Below are 22,610 nucleotides of genomic sequence, written 5' to 3'. Positions count from 1 at the left end.
CCGTGGCCCAACTGTCTCTGCAACAAAGAAATTAATATTCTTCTCGAACTGTTCAGTGCTCTACAGGAATTTTGATTCGTGAAGCGGCTGCACATGGCGGATATCATCGACCGTCGCAAGATGTCACCCACCTCGAGGTAACCGTCCCTTTGATTTTTCGCGAGGTATCCCTGGCTAATTTGCTACAGCGCTTATGACACGAATAATGAGAATGACGGGCTTAAACCAGAAGCGACCTCAGCGACAGCGAAACTGAACCAAATCGTCTTGAGTCGCATACAAGCCGCCATCACAGCCGATCCGGAAGTTTCACTCCGCCGAGAGGTGCAACGAATTCTAAAGGAAGCATTTGACGAACAGAGAAGTTCAATGCCGTCATCAAAGAATCCTAAGTTTGCAAATGCTCCCACCGAACGACGGGACTTCTGCGCCCGCCTAGTTGCCCGCACCTCCAACGCTGAGATTATATACGCGCTATCCGACGAGACAAGAAAAGTTCTTTCCAGTTATATGGAGCCGGATTCTGGATCTGAGCTGATTGAAGCTTCTATTGTAACCTTGTTATCGCGAATGATCTTGAGCTGCGAGAAACTGTGGGAAGTCCCCACAAGAGGCGTCGTTCTCAAGTGCAATTCCCGCCTTGCTGCAAAGATCATTAAAGGCAATAATGATTATACGGAGTACACATCGATGCAATATCTCGAAGAGAACGCGCCGGACGTACCAGCCCCGAGACCTCACGGTCTTGTTAAATTTGGTAGTGCACGAATCATGTTTATGACATATTTTCCATCGACAACGCTCGAATCCGCATGGCCGAACCTTACACACGAGAATAAACTATTGATTCAACACCAACTGAACGATATCTTTCTCAAACTACGGGCTTTGACAAGTACAGGTGTTGAGCATATTCTAGGAGGAGTGAACGGTGAAGGTGTGCAAGACCTTCGTCGTGATGGCCACGCGACCCGCGAGACTATATCAACGGTAGCTGCATTCGAAGATTTCCAGTTTTCGATTCCACCTCATAACACCTCATCATTTGTCAAATTCCTCCGCAGTCTACTCCCACCTGCTTCGTCAACTGTTGTTTTCACTCATGGAGACGTCCGGACGGCAAACATCATGGTGGATATTGATCAGACCGGGATATATCATGTGACGGGTATAATTGACTGGGAGACTAGTGGATTTTATCCGGAGTATTTTGAATCGTCGAAGATTTTGTACCTTTTTAGGCTGTATAAGGAAGAAGATTGGTGGCAGTACTTGCCGCCCTGCATCGCTCCGGCAAAGAACCCTGAGATGTGGTTGATTGACCGATTATGGGATATGATTGTCTATGCTTAATAAGACAAATGGCCTTATACTAGTAGACTAACGTGTAAATTTATTTCCCGAAATATAATAGCGGATGGCATGCACCTAATGTCCATGATAAAATCAAAACCCGAAAATGAAGTCCTAAAATCAAAACCTAAAATCAAATACCTAACACGTAATACCATAAAAAATTAAATGCAACCTCAGCTCCGAGATGTAATCCATAAAAGTCGAGATGCACTTCGTGTTCATATCTCCTAGGCCTTGACTGCCAATCATTCATACGTATCCCTAGCTGCTTAGAAGTCCTATAAGCACGGCCCTCGATACTCCTTCTTTTCCTAGACGATCTCGCGACCATGTGTATAGATGTAGCTATTGTGGTGGGGTCCAAACGGGCTGTCACGTGAAGTGGGATATGCAGCTACAGTAGAACGACCGAAATCTCCAAACGCCGAGTATGAGGTCGCTGTGAACATGGAACGTTCGATTATCTCCAGCTCCTCATAATATTCCCATGTGCTGCCATGTCCTGTCTTCAAATTTGCGGTTGACCTTTCGTAGCAGCTTCTCTCAATTCCAACGAGCCTCGAATTCTTTTGCTTTTATATCTACTCACTCCATCCCACGACCTACACCTACTCATCAAACGCGCAGACGACAGCACAATTATTTCCATCAAATGTCTACGACGCGCGATTCTCAGTATGAAGATTTCTTTCGTTATACTAGTGGCCGCTGGGTTTGGGATGAAGAACAACAGCTTCTTGATCGTTATAGAAGATTCAACGTACAAGAGCTTCAGCGTGTCGCGGCGACAAGTGTCGGAGCGAAAGAGTGTGTTAGCATGACAAAGTTGGCCGAAGGATCGTTCAACAAGGTCTTCCGGCTTATTATGGATGACGGAAGCGTTGTGATCGCCCGGATACCGAATCCTAATGCTGGACCTTCCTATTACACAACTGCTTCAGAGGTTGCCACAATGGATTTTGTGCGGATGCCATTCCAAAATCCGCTTGAAAGACTGCTGATAAATAACCAGGCTCGGACAATACTCGAAATCCCGGTTCCAGAAGTCTATGCCTGGAGTGCGAGCATCTCTAATCCGGTCGGTGCAGAATATATAATTATGGAAGAAGTGGTAGGGAGGCAAGCGGCAGACTCATGGAACACAATGGAGCTTGAAGACAAAGTTTCTATCATGAAGGAATTGATCTCAATTGAAAAGAAGCTTCTGTCGGTATCCTTTTCTTGGTAAGTTATAACTCCTAGCTGTCTGTACCTGGATGGCCATAATTGATAGGAATTTAGCTTTGGTAATATATACTACGCAAGCGATAATGTTGAAGGTTCTATAGCCGCCAAGATAGTAGGTGATGTATCGATAGATGTCCAAAACATCGTATCTACACGCTATACTATCGGGCCCACGGTGGAACGGGAGTTTTGGAGCAAAGAGCGCTCAGAATTGGGTATAGACCGGGGTCCATGTAGGTTTTAGCGCCTCTTGAAGTTTTTACCTGCTTATTTGCCTAGGGAAGGATCCGCACGATTATATTTCTGCAATCGCGCTCCGAGAAATCGCATGGATTAAAAAATATGCTATCCCTACAGTATCTAATGATCCACTCAAGCCTTCGGCCGCACAAAATTCTCCTAGTGAGCATGTCTCTCTTCTAGAGAAATACCTCGATGTTGCTCCATACCTCCTGCCGACAGACCCAGACCTTCTTACTGCCAACCTATGGCATAGAGACCTCCATTCGGGGAATGTTTTTATTGAAAAAAATCGCATTACAAGTATCATCGACTGGCAAGGCACCTGGGCTGGTCCCTTGTTTATACAGGCTCGACAACCGAAGCTTATCAACTATAATGGTGAAATCATGTTAAAGCTCCCGGAGAACTATAAGCATTTGACAGAGGAAGAAAAGATTCCGATCAAGGAACAAGTCGCTAGTTCTATCATTCTTCATCTATATGAAAACTTTACTGCGAAAGAAAATCCACGCTTAAGCAAAGTTTTTCGTACTGAACACGGGCGGACGAGGGGTGAAGTCATTAGCTTTTGCGGCAATACGTGGGATGATGACATCCTACCTTTCAGAGAATCTTTGGTTAGGATGGAAAGGTAATGCCGCTCCCTTGAAACCAAGCCTCTTCCAAAGGCCTGTTGCTTTTATTTGTTACATTTTTACTAAACGCAAGTCACAGGTACTGGGACGAATTAGCATTCAATATCCCCTGCCCTATCCACTTCACTGAAGATGAACTGCGGTCCCACTTAGACGATGCAGAAGGATGGAACGAAGTTCAAGATTTTTGGGACTCGGTTGCAGGAATTGTCGACCGAGATGGTTGGACTCCCTGCGACAAATATGAGGACGCTGTCGTTCTCTTCTCTGAGCTCAGACAAACTGGCCTGAAGATTATGATTGGCCAGGACAGAAATCGCTTCGAGAAGCAAACGCGCTGGGTCGAAGAGGTGGTTCGTACAGTGGATGGACATAAGTCTAAACGGGACGATTAGTAAGCGTTTTTACGAGTTAACATCACTCACTTTAATGCCTACGACACCCGCTTGGAGGTTCGCATCGAAAAGCGTCTCTGCCATGGAGAAGAGCCAGGTTGTTCATATATTGAATATCGCCAGTCTTGAATTCGAATGTGAGCCCGAGTTTGCTTGCCAAAGCCTCTAGGACATCTAAGGCCTCGATTTGCTTGTTGATTAGTGGCTTTAAGCTGGCATGGCGAGGGAAATCCGATAGGAGACACCATTAGTAGCTTGAATATTCGATGCTGGAATTATTCGAGACTCATAAGAAAGCCCAATTCTCCTCAGTCTATGGTCGTATGTACAGTACAAAGCCTTTCTTTGGTATATATCGTTATTTGGCGCGGAACTGGACTGCCGGGCCGCTGATGCATAGCCTTAAGCCCTTGAGCATTGTTACTAAGGTGCGAGTAAGCACTAGAAAATGTTGCTTTTTTCTGGTTTAGGTAAGGTGCACGCGTAGTATTCCCCTATCTTCTAGATAAGGAGCCCGAATAATATTTGTTAAACACTAGTGCTATATGACCCCCTTTAGCCTTTTAGTTACAAGTGGCTCGCTACAAGGTTTGAAGGGTAGTTTTAGCAGGGTAGACCCTGATATTCGTAGGGCTTATCCCCTAAAATGACAGGGGCCTTAAGCGACTGTGACCTTGTAGGGCTGTATGGCTGCTCAAAGCCCGGGGAAAGCTCCATTTTGGTCCGATGCCCTGGGAATCTCCGTACTTCAGAGTGTTATAGCAGACGCGAGTCTTGGGATCAAGAAACATTGTACTAATAGCTCTACTTATCCTTATACAATATTATGAAACATTGTAGGGAGCGCCGTCCTACCTTCCCGTTATGTAGCAATTAAGATATATCTGGAAGCGGGATCAAGAGTTCGCATCTACATTCTGATTTTGTTTTTCAATTATTTGTTTGATATCGTCCTCCGGTTCTTATGCATTATTCATCTTAGTATTAACCGCAACGAAAAAAAAGCAAGAAAAAGGGCCAATCAGAAAGATGGAAAGCGTTGATTTTGAAACAACTAAATGGCCAAACCACCTTTCTAGGACCTTTCAACAAATCATTAACTTCAAAAACTTCGGCTTCTCGACTTTTTGTACAGGCGATTCTTCAACTCCAGCTTACCGGGTTCTCTAGAGAAAAGAATTAACAGACCGTACACTGAAGATTGCTGAATCCGCAGCATCTCTAATAAAAGATGACCCTGCCGAAATGGAATGGCGATGTAGATTGGAGGACCATGTTTTAGAGCGTTTCAATCTCGTTATCGATTGGTAAGTTAAGCTGTCGAACTAGTAATTTCGCATTTCTAATAAATAAAGCAAAATCTGTTCCAAAAGACTCTGGAAGTTAGAAGTAGAAGCGGTTATAGAATCTCCAGATCGTATTGCCAGAAGTTTGGATGTCCAGCGGCGAGAACGTCAGCCATGTCAGTGTTCCCCAGAGCAGAGAACATTACTAAGTCTGTAAGTTGTCGTGCGAAGCGATTCTTCTCGATATATTAACACTGCGGCTACAGGGACCAAAAGAGCACCAGTGCGGTTTTCACATCCAGAGCGGACCAAACGATATCCTTTGTCCCCCTCGGAACTAGTTCCAGAATGACTAAGAACAGACGACCTGATCGACTCCTGGGATTTTATGAAACAAGTAGCTTTACCCGTCTGCTTGGCAAACATGATCTGATGAGTTATCAATCACAGCCTGAAAAGGGCCTTAAAACTTTGCGGGAAACGGTGCAAAGTACCGTTTTGAGCCACAGAGGAGAGTCTCTTCTCTTCACCTTTCCGGTCATTGAGGCCAAATCAAGACATGGTGCTTCGTTTGATGAATGCAATAAACAGACTGCCTTGCCGATTCTACGATTGCTGCAATTGCAAGAAGATCTGGAAGCAAAGTCTCAAGTGACTCTGGAGTACGGAGGGCCTTTGTTATGGTATATTACTTATAGATCGAGACAATATCATAACAGATTTCATCACTCATTGTTATTAGTAAAATATAAACTCAACGAAATAATAAATAGTATTTAAATATATTTAAATTGAAGCTAGAAGAAAAATGATACAGTAGCTCATACATGTACATTACTTGCCGATATTAAAGGAAGTAAGATGAACGCACTTACGAAATGACAATCCCTTTTCATTCCGTTTTAACAATTAAAAAAACAGTCCATATTACGGTTCTGCTCAATTTATTAGTTTACGTCTTGGGGAAATAGGAAGATAAGGGAGGGACTTACTGCAGGGCTATAGTTGGAACTCCAACCACCAACATTGCAATACGGCATTCCTGTCTGATTGTCTGTAGTCCAACTCTGCGACCCAACTGTAAACTGAATATAATCCCTCGGATTGCCCCCCGCTTCCGGCGTAAGAACAAGTTGATCTGGTATCTTCGTGCTCCACTTCAGGGGATTTCCATCGCCTGCTTTTTCAGGACTCCCGTCTGTGCCATCGCTCGCAAACCCCTCTGTGCCGATAGTGTTCCCGGCGTTGTCCTTCATCGTGTCTTTCTCGATGTGGTAGGTCCAGTGGCGCTCGGTGCCAGGGCCGTCAACGCCAGACCAGGATTCGTCTTCTTGGAGATGGAAGCTGCAGGTTCCAGGTGTGTAGCCTTGGTCTATCTGGGGGGTGATTTGGTACTGAATCTGGTCTGCACCGAAGCTGCCACCGCGTTTCCAATTCAGTGGGTTTTTGTCTGAGTCGCAGCCTGAGTGGTGCCGGCATGTTAGCAAGTTTTTGGTACGATCCCCGGGTTGCAAATAGAGACTTACTATCCATGATAGCTGCCATTCGGCTCTCACAATTGTCTTGCATGTCTGTCTTTATATCAACGCCCGACGGCCAGGTCATGGAAATATCAACCTCGTATCGCGTTCCAGTATTGTATTTACGGAATATGGATCCGCTATTACTATCCTGCACGCCTTGCTTAGCAGCGTCGACGCAGAACGTCTTAATTTTGTCATTCAGGTCATCCCGACCGATGAACTTGTTATTGTTATTATTAGTGTCAGAACTAGCGCAGGATGTCACCGGTGCTGGCAATGGTGTCGCCGTGCCTGCTCCTGATGCGCCGAACTGTAGCACGCTGTCAATCACAGCATCAGCCATGACAGCATAACCTGAGCCTTTGGGATGCATGATACGGATCCATGTGATAGGTAGGACCGAGTATTTATCTGGATCGTCTTGTCCGAGCTTTGTTAGAGCTGCGGTCATCGAGTCAACACTATCATATGCAGGATTGATGGCCGAGGCGTTTCCGTTGACAGCTGTGAGTTGGTCTGCTGTTGAGACTCCATTCTTTTCTGGAATCAAGATCGAGTCAACTTGGTCGAAGAAGGAACCCGAGCCAAAGCCGGTGATTGTGGACGAATCCTTATAAGGGCTCTGGTAGTGAACTAGATGATTGAGAATTAATAAATACCATTATCAAAATAGGTCTAGAGGTATAGGAGCAGAGTAAGGAGCGAAAGGGTCAAGGAGCGGTAGTATCTTACTAAACCATGTCTTTGGATCGATCGGCTTTTCGTGGTATGAAGGGTCATCTTCATGCTCGCAGAATCGGTGCCCATTGTACTTGTCCTGCCATCCGCCGACGTAGTAAACGCCACCATCGATCCTATTTAGATTATTTGCTGCATCCTCGAGAACGGTGTTAAGTCTAAATCCAAGTTAGCTGTAGTCTTCCGACTTTCTGTTCCTGCAAATAGCTCACTTGGTTACGATCGAGTTCATATCTTCACGAAGCACCGTAGTTAGATATGTCTTTTCCCTTGGCCACGTGGTCCAGCTGACTGTGTCGCATTGTGTATCGACAGCATTCCAGAACTCAACATAACCAGTAATATACCTAGAGAGAAAACCACTTTAGCACCACAATAGGCACGCTCAAGAGGTCTAACGCATATACTCACAGCTGAAAATTTGAATTTGCACTCCTGGCTCGCGCCATCACCTTGGAGAAGACATCAAGGACTTCATACTCAAACGCTTTACCAGGATCATCAAGTTTAGCGTGCGCGGCTTTGAGAAGCGCTGTGCAATCCTTTGCTTTTGTTAGTGTGTACCCAGAGGTCTTGTGGAAGGATACTTACCCCGTAACCGGTCCAATGGTATAAGCATGCATTAACAATCTATTTCATTGTCAGAATATTATCTGATGAATAACTTAGCAGCAAATTTACTTCACCAAAACCAAGGTCGTTTCCAGAGATACTTATAGTTCCTATTTGTGGTTTTCCGATCTTAGGATTATTATCGGCCAGAACGGGATTTCCGAGTCTATATGATGAATAAAGTCAATAGTTGCTAACCAAAGGTGATAAGAAAAGGTTAAAAGATCAAAGGTATAAATATATTAGAGCGGCTTGTGATAAAATTATAATATGGAGATTAGAAGACGGATGTTTACGAGATGAAAGGAAAGAAACCAATAGTTGAAATAGGAAGACTGTCTTACGTAATCTGGTCTTTTATCACATCTTCCATCTTACCACCACTACAAGAGCCAAAGACGAAGGTGCGTGAAGTAGAATGGCCCGGGAGCCGTTGGTTGTTGTTCATTTGATTAGGGTAGGATTGTTTAAAACGACTGCAGGACCAGTTGAGTTCGTCAGCTGGGACATCGGCACTTATACCTGCAGAGAATGAGTCGCCGATAGCAAGCCAGTCTGTTATGTCCCTATTCAAGGTTGGAGGGACGTATTTGGGTATATTTGCGGCAGCAATGATCGAATCAATCTGTGCGTCATTTTGGCGGACTGAGAGGGGAGTGGCTATACTGGTGCCAGCTAGTAAGGCTAGGAGGAAGTGTTTGAAGGTAATCATGACCACTGCAGTGAAGTATAGCAGGTTTGAATATTGCCAACTTGGGGAAGATGAATTATGGACTGGAAATAATGTAGATGTGTAGCTATATATACCTGAAATGACAAGCCAAATGTTTGACTCGAAGGGAACTGTGTACCTGTTAATGAGTTTGCCAAAATACATTATTAAAAGCCCTAAAGGATCTAACCCCTAGAAAGACTTTCTTGATTAAAGGCACATATCAAGGATGGGCTCAGAAAATGCGGCTGGTCTTCGGGGCTCCCAGGAATGGGTGCAGCTCAATAGGACCCTTTAATACAACAGGGTTTTTAAAAATGAATACGGAAGTAGACGGATTGGATAGTAATAAATCTTGGCAGAAGATTGACTACTATAGAGGTTGCAACCCTTAAAGACAGCCAGCTCAAAAGTGAGTGGCTTGTTTCATACAAAATTGATGAAGGATCCGGCACAATGAGGCAAACGCTTTGGGGGCCAAGCTGAGACTTGGAATACTAATGCCAAGCCAAAAGCTGACTCAAGGATCTGTGAGGCTCACATATATATATTGCTTGCGGCGGACAATTAATCTAATCTGTGCTTATTTATAAATATGGTCCTGCAGCTGCAGCTGCACCGCACTCCGCCCCCGCCCCCCGCCTCCGCCTCCACACCGATTAAGATCCTAGCTCCTTGGCACGTGCCACAGCGCTTAAAGTGCTGCAACCTCAACCAACTTCCTGGTGCTTCAAAACAACGCGTACAATCGACATAGATCAATCAACTTCCACCCAAAATGCATATTTCTGCCAAAGCCACTGCTGTTTTCCTCTGCGTTGCGACTGTCTTACACTCTCATCGAGTCTTAGCATTAGGGCCGTTACCATGGGTATCCACTCAGCAATCCGCAATAAGCTATTCGACGTACACCGACGCCCTCAAAGTCCCTGGCAATTCGCCCGCGCACTACTGCTCTGACCCGTCCACAGACATCTTCAAAATTCGAGGATTGTATTTCTACCCAGAAAACCCACGCATGTATATCATCACCTTCGTACCCATGAGTCAGCCTATTAATACTCCTTTCTAGTGGCTACTACTTTATGCTACGTTTCCTGGGTACATTCACCTCTTCTACCGGCGATATTCCATGGCTCAACGTCACTGGAAGTTTTAACGGGCGCCCCGAGCTGTCGCCATTTTTTGATGCGCCTTTATGTGACATTAACGTTTTCCAACAAATCCAGCTTCCGGGACAGAATGATGTAGGCATGCATCGTTCGTGTCCTTCAGCTATTCAGGAAGGTTATGCGGAAATACAGTCGCCTCATATTCCCATTCAGCCACCAATGGTGCCCGATGGCTTGTACGAAATCCGAGCAAATGCGACGACCCAGGATGGGAGGAGCATATTCTGTGTTGAGGGAAGTTTTAATATCACATGGTAGAAGAGGTGGTGTATGTATAGTACTATGACTATGGTCTCAGCTCTTCCCGTTGTATTTCAATCACTTAATAACATCATATTGAAAATGTCGAAACTTATGCATAAAACTAAAACTAGACGTTAAAATCTGTGGACACTACCACTTAATAGCATACAGAATTCTTTCAATCAGCTATCTAGGTAAGAGCTACTAAGAGGAATTGGAATAGTATAACCTCAACAGCACGTACCAGCTCCATAAGCGAGCTTCTAGCGCCCAAATTCATTTCAACCCCTTTACATCCGCACATCACATGTAATTTTTCGTGCATCTCTTAAGGGTTACGCCTTGATCAATTTCTAAGCCAAAACCATTGCATGATAAGCATACCAGCTGCGCGGTATCATGTATCGCAAAGCCAGGTCTGTACTGCAGTACATGAATTGATGTAGGAGAAGTTTATTAGGTTGCGCGGCCTGTACTTCGGGACAGACACTTCCTATAGACCCAAAACTTCCTTATGTATGCGGCTTGCTAGGATATACGGCCTGCCACCCACTTTTATATAATGCTTGATGTATCCTAGTTAGCCGCCCGTAACTACTTGCCAAGTACTTTCGGTAAGACATATGCCTGAAATGACAAAAGAGCAAACGAGTTAGTAGCTATCGCACCCAAATCAATGAATGTCATTAATCGCCCCGAAAGACATCCATTGCCCCGATCCGAAAAAGCGGTATGGCCTTCTCGGGTCGTCGGTGCACATGAAGGAGAGAAGCCGCTATAGTAGACATAAACTGCAGAACTTAATAAGCCGTCATCGGAATATCACATCCTGTCTTTAGAGGCACCTTAGCCTAGCAAATAGGTAGACTTTTAATAAAAGATTCTTTCTAGAATATTTTTATAAACTAAGTAGACTTTTAATAAAAGGTTCTTTCTAAAGTATTTTTCTAAAATAGATAGCTTTTTATAAGAGTTTCTTTATAGTACTTTCTATTATAAAATGCTATTTCTATAAATTAGACTCTAATTACTACTTATGACTTAAAAATGGCATCCTGGAATAATTTGAATAGTATAAGATATTATAAGAGCATTTGAGATAGTAAATATAAGATATGTAATTGCAAATTGAAATAAAAATTCAAGTCTATCTTATAAAGGTGATCATAGACTATGTACTCCACTGTTTTCTCTAGTCTTTTTATATGTTCGATTTTGCAGATTTTCGAACCAGAGGATGCAGTCTTGGTCTATTACAATCTACTTACTAATCTTAAAATCGGTCAATCCAATTTCATAGCAGATCCTAACTATAATAAGAAAGCTGAAAGAATCCAAGTAGACTACCGACCATCTATTTTACGCTTCGATAAACTCCTGTAAATCCCTACAGCTGACTTTGAGATCGCATCCCATCCATCATATATCGGATAAATTATCACTGCAAACACAGCTAAGAATTGCCAAAAGATAGCAACAACGATCCATCCAGTATAAAATGACCTGGTGAAGATGTAGTTCCGGTATAGAGGCACTGGCCAGAGAAGTAGAGTAACGGCCATGACGAAGATCAAGAATGCCCATGCGATCTTCAACCATACTTTCAGATCGGCGACAGTCTCTTTATCAAATGGGTGCTCAAGTTCATCGAGTGACAGGTCTTTTATCGATCGACATTGCGTGCTGATTGTCACGGGAGACTTGTAGCCAGCCTTTTCATCGTCGCTTGATAAAACCCCCAGCACTGGCGTAGAAGTGCCTGGAGATGCAGTGGTATCGGTGTCTGAAGAAGAGTCGTCGTCTTTGAGTGTATCGACTCTCAGAAATTCTCGCCAGTCAAATGTCTTCGGTTTTGCGTAAGAGACGATTAGTGAGTATAAGATAGGAGAGAATAGTGAGCCAATTGCTCCATAAAGTGCGGGTGCTTGTTTGACAGTAGTGTCCAAAGAAATTGTACCGTAGATAGACTTTGCTGTGGTGAGCCATATAATGATTCCAGTTGCAAGTCCCAGAATTGGAGATATGACTGCTGCTTTCGTAGTCTGTCCGGTCCACATCAAGGCAAAGAATGTCGGAAATACGGCGGGGCTGGTTATGATAGGTTGCACATAACCCAGCCAAGTCATATTGGCACCTCCGTAACTGAGGGCGAGAGCGATGCCTGTGATGAAAACCCCATGAAAGACTACGCCGTAATGACTGATTCTTACAACCTGGCTATCAGTAGCCTTCGGGTTGATATAAGTGCGGTAGAGATCGAAAGACAGTATGCTGCTCACAGCAATAGACGAAGAGGAGACCGTGCTCGTAACAGACATGAAAAGAGCAAGAAGCATTCCAACTGCCCCACCAGTGCCTAGAATTGCGTACAGCGTGTATGGCTCGACATATCCCGCACCAACTTGGGCGGCAGTAAACGGATGAGGATATGTGGGGAAGATAGGAAGAGTCTCAATGACCCTAGCCGTTAGACCGAAGACAGTCCCGAGACCCCAAGGTACTCTAGTCAGGTTAGCATCGATTCATCCGTGTGAGTAAGAGAAATTAATAAAGCATGCCCCCGAGCCGTGAGGGATTCTATTTGGGCATAGGCTAAAGGAAGTTTGCACTTACGCGAATATAGCTATCGATGCGATGTTGTAGCTTGGAACAGTACTATTAACCTGAGAAGCGAAAGATTTCTGCCAGAACCCAGTATCCTAAACACATTAACAATTGTTATCTCCTTCCGGGGTATGATGAGGGGTACCATAGTCATAAGCGAAAGATTGCCGAAACAATGAAGCACTCCAAACATAAACGCCCCCTTGGATCTAAAGGTAAGCAGGGAGCCTTTATAATTCCCCACAATATGATACTGCCCCGCTCCTTCGATCGCAAGAACCTTGTCGTACAGCCCATGAACACCACCGACAACATCGCTCACCAGAACGGCCACTGTAAACCAGATGATGAGGATGAGCGCTATACATGTGTGGAGGTAATCGGTGATGAAAGTTGCTTTCAGTCCGCCGACAGCTGTGTACAAGACCACTAGTATCACTGTCAGTAATTACCAGTGGGCCACTGGGTGGAAGGAATTACCTCCAAATGGGAGTAAAATGGTTGCTGCCACCATGTGCATACCACTTATTCCAACGATGAGCTGGGAACCGGTAAGAATCATCGAAGCACATCCAAATACCTGTAAGTTCGCGAAGTCAGCTTTGCCTAATCAATAATATCTTTTGCAGTTTTGAAAACATCCCAGGCATCTGAAACTCCAAAGTGTGCCCGGGAGAGGAAATTAAATGCTTGGGAAAGCCACATACATTATTAATAATGTTAAGAATGGCAAAGACAATATGTCCCCATACCCCGTATCGCATCTGAATAATCTCCAAAGACGTGTGCGCGTATGGGACTCTTAATTTGGCCAAAACTCCTAGAACGGCCATCAAGGCAATTTGAAAGGCACAGCCAGCAGCAAACCAGAAAGGTCCTGCAATCCCATAATTATAGCCCATGACCTACAAAGTCAAGGAGTCAGTATCTTTTATGAAATCTTGAATGATAGATAGAAATTTGTATATGGAAAGGGTATTCTCAAGAGTTGCTTACAGATGAGAAAACCGTCTCATTGATCCACATCCACGAGGAAAACACAGCGGATGCCGTGAGGCCCGTTCCAACTGAACGATTCGCTACCATAAACATCTCTGATTTACCGGAGTCCTCTTGGAGGTACAACTTCTGGACTCTGGTGGCAAGGAGAATGATTCCCGCAAAGATGACACTGAGACCTATGACCATGCCATATCCAGTGGCTTGAGATAGTAAACTGACACCTTCTGTCACATTGCCTAGAGTAAGAATTCGACGGACTAATGACATGACGTCCATTTCCGCGAAGTGTTTTGGTTTCTCTTACAAAAACAAACTCAACCTAAGGTAAATTCAGGCTTCTGAACGAGAACAAGAACGCTGGGACTGAAAAGCCAGTTGGCTTTGGACGAGTAGTTATGAAAACTCCACGACCCGCTTTGGCCCTTCCAAATTCATCTAGATTCCTTTTCACGTGAAAAAGCAAAGTAAAAGCAACGCGATGAATTGTTATAGTAGTGATCGACACTTTGCCGTAAGTAAATAAAATGCAGGCATTGAATGACAACTTTGCCATAGATCTCCTCAATTCTGCTAAAAGCTCCACAGAAGGCACCACATTAATAGTCCACTCAGCAACTTTTGCCAGTTTCATCGCAATTATGCAACATCACAAGCATTTGGCGTGCTTTTGACGACGATAACCGTGAATGGATGTCAATCAGGCAAAGCAAATGGACGTTTGCCCTAACCGCTTTCAAGGAAAAATGAGAATATACTCAGGCCTCCCTGCTAAACGACAGAAGTGGGGTGCGGTTGAGCGTCGATAATCCAAGGGCATGAGTCTCGAAGTATGAGTTGACGTGCTCTCGACCCAATGGTATTGATGCCACACTAAAGCTCAAAAGTGGGCCATACTTTAACAAATGATAAGCAATCCGCTTTTGCTACCCCACTTTGAGTATGGCACCAGAGCTGTTCGAAATAACGTCTTACATGCATGTTCCCATATTTTCCTCCTGAAGAGCCCCGCACAAAAGTTATTATCATTGGGCCCGTCCGTACAGACGAAGGATTTAAGTTACGTTGACCACTAAAACATCTGATAATCAAAGGAGGGCAAGAACGAACGAGAGCCCCGATATGATACAATCTCATCTCCCAATCCCAAGGCAATGAGTTGAACTGCCCCGCCAAGAACCCAGGGAATAGAAGGACACAAAAGTCCAACAAAGATTTCTCCAAGAGTGGAAAGCACCCTCTACTTCTCTCGTAGTGATAACTTCATCTCATCTAGATGGGTCAAACACCAGTTGAATTCTTGCTATATTTCAACACTAAACAATCAAACTCCTTTAAAGATTTCCAAAACTTGACTTCAATATTCGAATAAGCTTCGTCGGTCTCAATTTGCCATAATGGCTGAGAATAATGAAACCCATCAGAGGGACGCCATCCAAGGTTCAGAACTCCCGAAAGAGAGAAAAAAGCTTATTCTCAACGCCTTCGTCATAAACTCACCCGGTCACTTGTCACCAGGCCTTTGGAAACACCCTCGTAATAACTCAGCAGACTACACAAGCCTGAAGTATTGGACCGATTTGGCGCAGCTCCTCGACAAAGCCAACTTCCACGCGCTTTTCGTGGCAGACGTCTTGGGTGGCTACGATGTCTACAAAGGCCCTGAAAATGTCGGCCCTGCAGTTCCATCTGCGGCTCAGTTCCCAATAAACGATCCGCTGTACTTAGTACCCGTCCTCGCAGCAGCGACCAAAAACCTCGTCTTCGGAATCACAGCTAGCACCACTTACGAGCAGCCATACCAAATGGCACGTCGTTTCTCCACGGTCGATCATCTATCAGGTGGCAGGGTCGCATGGAACATCGTGACTTCATATCTCGAGAGTGCTGCCCGTAATCTTGGGCTTGATACTCAGATTGAGCATGACGAGCGCTACCGCATTGCAGACGAGTTAGTCGTTCCCCCCCCCATTGCTTTCACTCTTTTAGTCTCTCGATTCAGTAATATTAAATTAAACAACCCCTGATTCGCCGTGCTCCAGGTATATGGATGTTGTATATAAGCTTTGGGAAGGAAGCTGGCGTGACGATGCAGTAAAGAAAAATAGGGAGACAGGCCAGTATGCGGACCCAGACCTAGTACGTCAAATACACCACAAAGGGAAATATTTCAACGTTCCAGGGCCGCATCTGTGCGAACCGTCCCCACAACGCACTCCGTTTCTCTTCCAAGCCGGAACGTCCAAGGCTGGCAAAGCGTTTGGCGCGAAGCACGCAGAAGCCATTTTTATGAGGTAAATATCTTTCCTACTCGTATTCCGCGTGACACTTCGTGGGCTTCAGTGCAGGCATTGGGCTTTTCGTATGTGATAGCATCAGCGTCCTAACTTCATGATACAGCGCTCAGCTTCCGGAGCTTGTCCAGCCTGCCGTAAAGATAATCAGGGAGCAAGCGAAAGAGAACGGGCGCGATCCTAGCAACATCAAAATAATTGCGGGCATAACCATCATCGTAGCAGAGACTGATGAGGCAGCTAAAGCCAAGAGGGAGGAACTCTTGTCATACGGTGACAGAGAGGGAGCTTTGGCTTTGTTCGGAGGCTGGACGGGTATTGACCTTTCCACTTATACGGATGATGAGGATTTCCGTTTCGTGAAAGACTACTCCGTCCGATCAGTTGTTGATAGATGGAGCTCAACGGTACCGGGAAGTGATAATCTGCCCTGGAACAAATCCCGGATCGCCGAGTAAGTCACCTTCAAGCCAGCATAATGGCCCTTTACAATATGATGTTCAGAAATGTTCAGATGTGCTAATGCCTGGATTCCGCAGGTACTTGATCCTCGGAGGTACTGGCGCCAAGGCCATAGGTAGTCCCAAGACAGTTGTCGATGAGCTGGAAAGATGGGTGGATATAGGGGGTATTGATGGGTTCAACTTTGCCAATGTCACGATCCCAGGTTCTTTTGAGGATATAATCGACTTCGTACTTCCAGAACTTCAGCGGCGTGGTCTTTTTAGGACAGAGGTGGAGAAGGAAGGTGTCACGACGCGTGAGGTCTTTTTGGACTCCCCGTGGCTTCTAGAGGATCATCCGGGAAGAAAGTTCAGATGGGCAGCTGGAGAGGAGCCGCCGATATATAGTAGTGAATAGCTGAACGACATTTACGTGCTGTTTATAGGAAATGTTACGACTCGTATGATGGGTGAATGGCGCGGCCGCGTCACGAGGTGTCAAAGACTACTCGTAAACCAGCCAGCCTTAGCTAAGCGAAGATAAATCTACCTAGGTACTCGTAACACCCGAAGAAATTATACATGGACAGAACCAGAATTTCACACCCTCATTCGGCATTTTCTCGTCCTTTTTTGTTACTTGCTAGATAATCAAGTCCCTGCTGGCACCAAACCTCAAAAAACTCTCAAGAGTCACGCCACCATTCGCAAACTTGAAGCAATGGATAGCGGCGATGAGTCGATATTCGCCTTCCCCTTCCAAGACTTGGATTACATCCCATACGGCTTCAGTAGCGATACAGCGCCATACATAGAGACTCCCATTGCCACGCTGCGTGCAGCTGCGACTCTCATGTGCCTGGGTCTGAGTTCCGGCGGCGGAGTAGCGTTGGCACCTCAAAACACCGTACCCACAGTAGTATGTGACTTGGGCTGTGGAGATGGCGAGTTCCGTAACTAATTCTTCTCTTTTGTACTTTCTCGTCACGAACTATCACTCCCTCATATACATTATTTACCAGGTATTGTGAAAACCACCCCACTTTTCACGATCAAAGAAGGAAAATAGATACTAATTCTGCATATCCAGTGATCAGCTTGCTCGATCACATCAACAAAACCTCAAATTCTATTGCTACAGGCGTAGGAATTGACTACGATACAGCGCTCATCAAAAGTGCCGGCGTAGCATCAGAAATCAGAGGCGTCGATTCTCAGTGGCTCGTCTACGATTTCAACGACGACCAAGATGATCTCGTCAACCAACTCATCAACATTCACCGAGTCACTCACGTCTTCATTGCCCTCGTACCAAAACAACTGGCGTTGCTTACTGTCCGCGGAATCCTGACGCGGCTTTGCGAGAGCGGGGTTGTGGTTTGCTGCTACAAGTTCCACCCACTGTACCTCACGCCGGTGAAAAGAGACGTTTTGATGGATTTGGTGGTGTATGACAGGACGAGTTGTGGAGAGGTCATTACGGTCAAAGTGTCATCTGTTGGAGCGAAAGCAAAGTAACCACTTGCCTGCGGGAGGGAATAATTATTCAATGAAGACGACCAGAATTCATGAAGAAACGACTGATCACGCATAGGTTTGAGAGGGAATCTCGTGGATTTTACTGCTACGTCAGCTTGAGGAAAGATACCAAACTTGTTCTTGTTTCGCACCAAAAACCACCCCAGACCCACGAATACAATGATATGGTGTGAGTCAAGCGAGAAGGGTGTCTGGCAAGCCAATTAGCGGTATGCTTTTTATCGATTATAATATGCATATGCATCCATTTGAGCTTTGCATATGTCCCATGATACGGAGTAATCTTACAATACCCCTTCATGCTCTCTTACATCAAAAGTTTCCTGTTCAAAATGGCAAGTCAAGCCCCAGTCCGCCGCAAGCCAGTTCCACCATTGATCCAGCATACCCACGAGCCTCAGTACGTCTTACCTGAAAGCGCCACCACGCCAGTCAATATAGTCTCTCCAGAAAATCCCGTTACAGATCGTGGTCACGATGGCCAAGCGCATTATTCCTCGGATGCTGTTGAATCATATCCTGTGAAGCCTTTTACTGTACACAAATGAGATATCAGGGTGTTCCATTACTGTGGAGTCCGATGATTGGCAGATCAGTAGCAGCTAATACTAGTGGGAACCGAGTGTATGGATACTTTTTTGGATACTTCCAGGCAAATAAATACTACCCTGAGCGCGGGGTCAGTGTTGAGAAGTGAACAAAGTGTTATTTTGCAAAGTCTAACCCTATCTGTCTAATTAGGGGGTTTGAACTCGCAGAAGTGAAGCATCGAAAATCAAACCATCCATCTAAAAGCAACAAATAACAGAGAGCAAGTGCAAAATCTCCGTCTAACAGTACCATAGCAATGGCTCGAAGTTGAATGAGGTATCAAGCAGCACGACCTTTTCCTTTGCCTTTAGGCTCCAAGCCGGGAAATTCATCATTGGGCGCCCCATTGAGACTCTCGCCCTCAAACTCACGCTTGCTTCTCTCCTCAGCAAGACTCAACTGCAGAGCGAGCTCTAAATCATCTGCTTCAACATCTTGACTACCACCCGCGGTTGGCCTAACTCGTCCTACACTGGCTCTGCTGTGAGAAGGGCTACTTGATTGCGATCGTCCGCCACTCTTCTTACTTTTCTTCGTCTTGACCATAATTGGAACTTCAAATCCTCCACTTCCACTAGCTTTGGGGCTCCTCCCAGTCTCATCGACCCCATCGATCAAACTCAAGCGAATCGCTTCCTCAATGTCAAACCGAAATTCATCATCCGTCTTGAACTTCGGACTCGAATTACGCACACTGCCCTCAGGCGTCACAGTCGCATCGCTACTCTCCCAAACACTCTGGCTCTGGCTCGACTCCACTGCATCAGCTATAGATCCAGATTCGGAAACAGATACAGAGGCTCGGCGTTCCTGATCTTCTTGAAATGCTTCAACTGAGACCATTTCCGCGTACCTCAATGCCTCTTCTTCGCTCATGCCGCTGAGTCCGACGCCGAAACGACCGCGTAAACGGGCTTCTTCACGTGCGCGTCGTTGTTTCTCGGCTTTAAGCTCTTCCTGTTCAGTGGCGATGTAATCCATTAAAGCACCGCGGCCGGTGTTGGAGAATCGCTCGCTGCCGCCGTTACTGCCTCTCTCATTTGATCTGCGTAGGCGACGCTTCTTGGATTGATATTGATCTGCGGCGCTAGAACTGTAGCTCCAGAATCGTAAATGTGTGCCGAGGGATACCATACCGCGGAGTACAGTTGGGTCTGGATCTAAGCAGATGGCGCCGGCTGCGTACAGATTAATTCCAACGCCAAGGGCAGAGGCCTCGGCTTGTACGAGACGGCGACGGGCACGGGAAGAGAAGCGAGAATTGAGGGTTCGGATTGGTTGTTCGGATGAAGCCAAGGGATCCCAGGTCTGAACAAGGCCGTCGTTACCACCATGAACGAGGTATAGGGCTGAGATAGCGAGACAAGAGATCTGTGGCGAGTCCGTGTAAATGGTACGAATGGGCTGTAGTTCATTTGCCAATGCTGGGTTGGTGGATTGAGGACCGCGCATGTTCCAGACGATCACAGAGCCGCGTTTGGTTCCAACGGCAAGGAAACGTGCTCGGAAGCCGGGGAGTTGAGATGCACCAGTTTCAAAGTCAGAAGGTGTACCAAATGGTGATGATGCCTCAGAATTGCCGTTGACGGTTCGCAACGGATCTTCGTCGACTATCAGAGTAGCAAAGGTGGACATATCAATCCCACTGGTAGTGATTTCAACATTTGGATGATCCTTCAAAGAAAGGATCGTCGTGCGCCATTCTTCAATCAGAGTTGTAGACACAATCCTGGAGGCTGGACTGCTCGGCATTGATGGAGATCGGTCTGGCGAGATTTTTCTAGGGCTTCCAATCAACGAGGTCATTTGAGACCTCTCGGGTGAAGAATTTCTGGGAGGAGTGATGACCATGCCACCACCGAACAATGAAGCCATTGTGACAGTCTTGGGTGCCATGGGAGGTGTTTTTGGTTCTGGATACTCATCGCGAGAAGCTTGTTCAGACTTCCATCTCGTGAATCTTTTTATCACCGCTTGTTGCCCTTCCTCGAGTCCGCAATTGATAACAAAAATTGCCTCGCCCGCCCCATTTCCATCATCGCCAGCGAAATCAACCTCCAGTTGCCGACGCATATCCCAACCTTCACAAGCCTTGCGGAAATGAACAGGAGGGAAAGCAAGAAACTTCTCAATCTCATGTGTCTCGGCAATGATTTGAGCTTTGGAAAGACGCAATGACTTTGCCGAAGATCTTGGAGAGTAGCTCCCGTGAATCTCTGCTTCTTGATAAGGATCATCTCTGGCAGTGCGGCGGGATGGCTCGACGAGAGTCCAGTATGCAGTGCGGCCGGCATTCCAAGCTTGACGTCCAACATCACCATCATCGACCTTGCTGTCAACAAGAGCTGATTTTAGAGATTCGCTTAGGCAGAAGACTTCGCCGAGAGAATTTAGTGCCACAGCCCAGATACGACCAGAACCTCTGCGTTTCAACGAGTATGATTCATCGACTTTCAGGGCAATGATCGGGACACCGGGACTGAGAACCCACTTGGCAGTAACCTGACCCCTTTGAATGCGACGACCATGTGGAGTTTCAGCTCCTAGTGAGTAAGACGTCACCATACCTAATGTCGACCCCGTCAGAATACCCACCAGCCCATCCGTAGCACTTGGAACAGCCGCGGATTTCGCAACCCAAACAGCAGAAATAGCTTCCGTAAGCCCGGGAATCGTAGGGATCCCAGCCTGTGCATCAGGGACATCGTTCGGCTGACTGATAAAACGCCCTCGCATCTCCTCAGAAGAGCGAAAGTAGGTCTGCCCGCCAGGGAAGCCTTCGCCATACACCATCCCAAATGGCTGGCTCACATCCATAGAATTTGGTAGCCCCACAGGTCCATCACCAGCTCCATACGGTTCATCGCCCACAAACAGGTCCGCGAACTGCGGCAGTGCTTGCGGGTCTGAGAGGCCCCAATTGTCAATCTTTCCAATATTAGGATCACTGGTACACGCCGAGCCAGACTCATCCGTGCCATGAACAAATCTCGTCGCCTTCTTCCCGCTGCCGAAGATGCCATGGATATGATTGATTGTCGCAAAGAGCTGAGAGTTGTACGTGATGACTGCATTCGCGTTATTGGCCGCGCTGTTGGAGCGAGACGATGCACCATGGCCGGGAGCAATTTGAGCTGGTTTTCCTCGGCCGAGACTTCGAAGTAGGCGTGTTCGGAGGATGTATTCGCTGCGCCAAGATGCGAGGCCTGTGAGACGGGTAAAAACACGTTGTTCGGAGCGGAGCTGCTCGCGTCCTTCTTCAGCATAGTTGGTATTGACAAGGGCATCTTGGCCGGGGAAGAAGCGCGAAAAGGCGATCCGCCAGGCATGGGGTGTAGTAACTAGACTATAGAAGCGTTTCGAGACTGAGGAAATGGCGGAAAGAGAAGCAGCAGGAAGATGGGACAAGATGTGCGTGAGGACCTCTGTGTATTATTAGACTTGCTCAACATATCTCCGTGCTCAATAAGAGGGCATACCATTAGGAAAATTATCCAACTGCGGACCATCACCTCTTGTAGCACCTTTTTTCTTTACAACCTTAAAGCCAGGACCCTCGCTCTGCTTCCTCGGTGGCGAAGGCGAAAGCGCGTTTTCATATTCAGAGATGCGTTTCCTACGTTCATCTTCGGGGTTCAATCCTGCCAACTGCTTCTGTATCCCCATGGCGTCATGCTTGAGGCATGGACCTGGGTCTGCATCTGCAGAGACTGCTGGGGAAAGAATGCCATGTTGGGCTTCGGGTTGGGGGTCTGCTGCGTTGATAGAGTGGGATTGATGTGGTGTGGATTCGGTGGGCTCGGGTTGCATAAAATTGTCGGGAGAAAAGTGGGAATGGATTTATCGACTGAGCCAGTTTCTTCTGGGTCAGTCTGCGAGTTGTTATCGTCGTGTGCGTGGAGGGGAAGTCTGTGTGGTTTGATGATTTTGTGGAAGAAGTGAAGATTCTGTGACGTTTTGTAATTCCGAGAGATTGGGATGCACTAGCGTGAGTGAGA

The 22,610-nt window shown here is 46.1% G+C and overlaps 7 protein-coding genes across 7 annotated transcripts; 4 read left to right on the top strand and 3 right to left on the bottom strand.

Moving 5' to 3' along the window:
* Positions 1–93: 93 nt before the first annotated feature.
* On the top strand, positions 94–1,353 carry LHYA1_G003397 (uncharacterized protein; the record flags this gene model as incomplete). Its single annotated transcript, XM_031148368.1, has 2 exons — positions 94–137; positions 189–1,353. 2 exons carry the CDS (start codon positions 94–96, stop codon positions 1,351–1,353), a joined length of 1,209 nt encoding a protein of 402 aa, XP_031006077.1.
* A 655-nt stretch (positions 1,354–2,008) lies between these two features.
* On the top strand, positions 2,009–3,856 carry AIM9_0 (Altered inheritance of mitochondria protein, mitochondrial; the record flags this gene model as incomplete). Its single annotated transcript, XM_031148367.1, has 4 exons — positions 2,009–2,580; positions 2,638–2,816; positions 2,863–3,457; positions 3,541–3,856. 4 exons carry the CDS (start codon positions 2,009–2,011, stop codon positions 3,854–3,856), a joined length of 1,662 nt encoding a protein of 553 aa, XP_031006097.1.
* A 2,188-nt stretch (positions 3,857–6,044) lies between these two features.
* LHYA1_G003395 (Lipase) lies at positions 6,045–8,727 on the bottom strand (the record flags this gene model as incomplete). Its single annotated transcript, XM_031148366.1, has 9 exons — positions 6,045–6,077; positions 6,135–6,604; positions 6,669–7,298; positions 7,398–7,561; positions 7,616–7,750; positions 7,815–7,945; positions 7,995–8,033; positions 8,085–8,181; positions 8,360–8,727. 9 exons carry the CDS (start codon positions 8,725–8,727, stop codon positions 6,045–6,047), a joined length of 2,067 nt encoding a protein of 688 aa, XP_031006075.1.
* Positions 8,728–9,505: 778 nt separating this feature from the next.
* Positions 9,506–10,157, top strand: LHYA1_G003394 (Phosphatidylglycerol/phosphatidylinositol transfer protein; the record flags this gene model as incomplete). Its single annotated transcript, XM_031148365.1, has 2 exons — positions 9,506–9,747; positions 9,800–10,157. 2 exons carry the CDS (start codon positions 9,506–9,508, stop codon positions 10,155–10,157), a joined length of 600 nt encoding a protein of 199 aa, XP_031006076.1.
* A 1,328-nt stretch (positions 10,158–11,485) lies between these two features.
* DUR3_1 (Urea active transporter) lies at positions 11,486–14,015 on the bottom strand (the record flags this gene model as incomplete). Its single annotated transcript, XM_031148364.1, has 6 exons — positions 11,486–12,644; positions 12,756–12,841; positions 12,892–13,175; positions 13,227–13,326; positions 13,454–13,651; positions 13,743–14,015. 6 exons carry the CDS (start codon positions 14,013–14,015, stop codon positions 11,486–11,488), a joined length of 2,100 nt encoding a protein of 699 aa, XP_031006073.1.
* Positions 14,016–15,142: 1,127 nt separating this feature from the next.
* dmoA_4 (Dimethyl-sulfide monooxygenase) lies at positions 15,143–18,000 on the top strand (the record flags this gene model as incomplete). The annotated part of the gene is made up of 6 exons (XM_031148363.1): positions 15,143–15,696; positions 15,788–16,039; positions 16,146–16,493; positions 16,579–16,799; positions 17,139–17,435; positions 17,573–18,000. The coding sequence occupies 6 exons, from the start codon at positions 15,143–15,145 to the stop codon at positions 17,998–18,000; spliced, it is 2,100 nt and encodes a 699-aa protein (XP_031006074.1).
* An 891-nt stretch (positions 18,001–18,891) lies between these two features.
* pof10 (F-box/WD repeat-containing protein) lies at positions 18,892–22,422 on the bottom strand (the record flags this gene model as incomplete). Its single annotated transcript, XM_031148362.1, has 2 exons — positions 18,892–22,037; positions 22,092–22,422. The coding sequence occupies 2 exons, from the start codon at positions 22,420–22,422 to the stop codon at positions 18,892–18,894; spliced, it is 3,477 nt and encodes a 1,158-aa protein (XP_031006071.1).
* Between the last annotated feature and the right edge of the window lie 188 nt (positions 22,423–22,610).

Source organism: Lachnellula hyalina (assembly GCF_007821495.1).
Source record: "Lachnellula hyalina strain CBS 185.66 chromosome Unknown contig00051, whole genome shotgun sequence".
In the NCBI taxonomy this organism is placed as follows: domain Eukaryota; kingdom Fungi; phylum Ascomycota; class Leotiomycetes; order Helotiales; family Lachnaceae; genus Lachnellula; species Lachnellula hyalina.
Note: the sequence above shows the minus strand (reverse complement) of the source record. Positions and strands in the feature narration are given on the sequence as shown.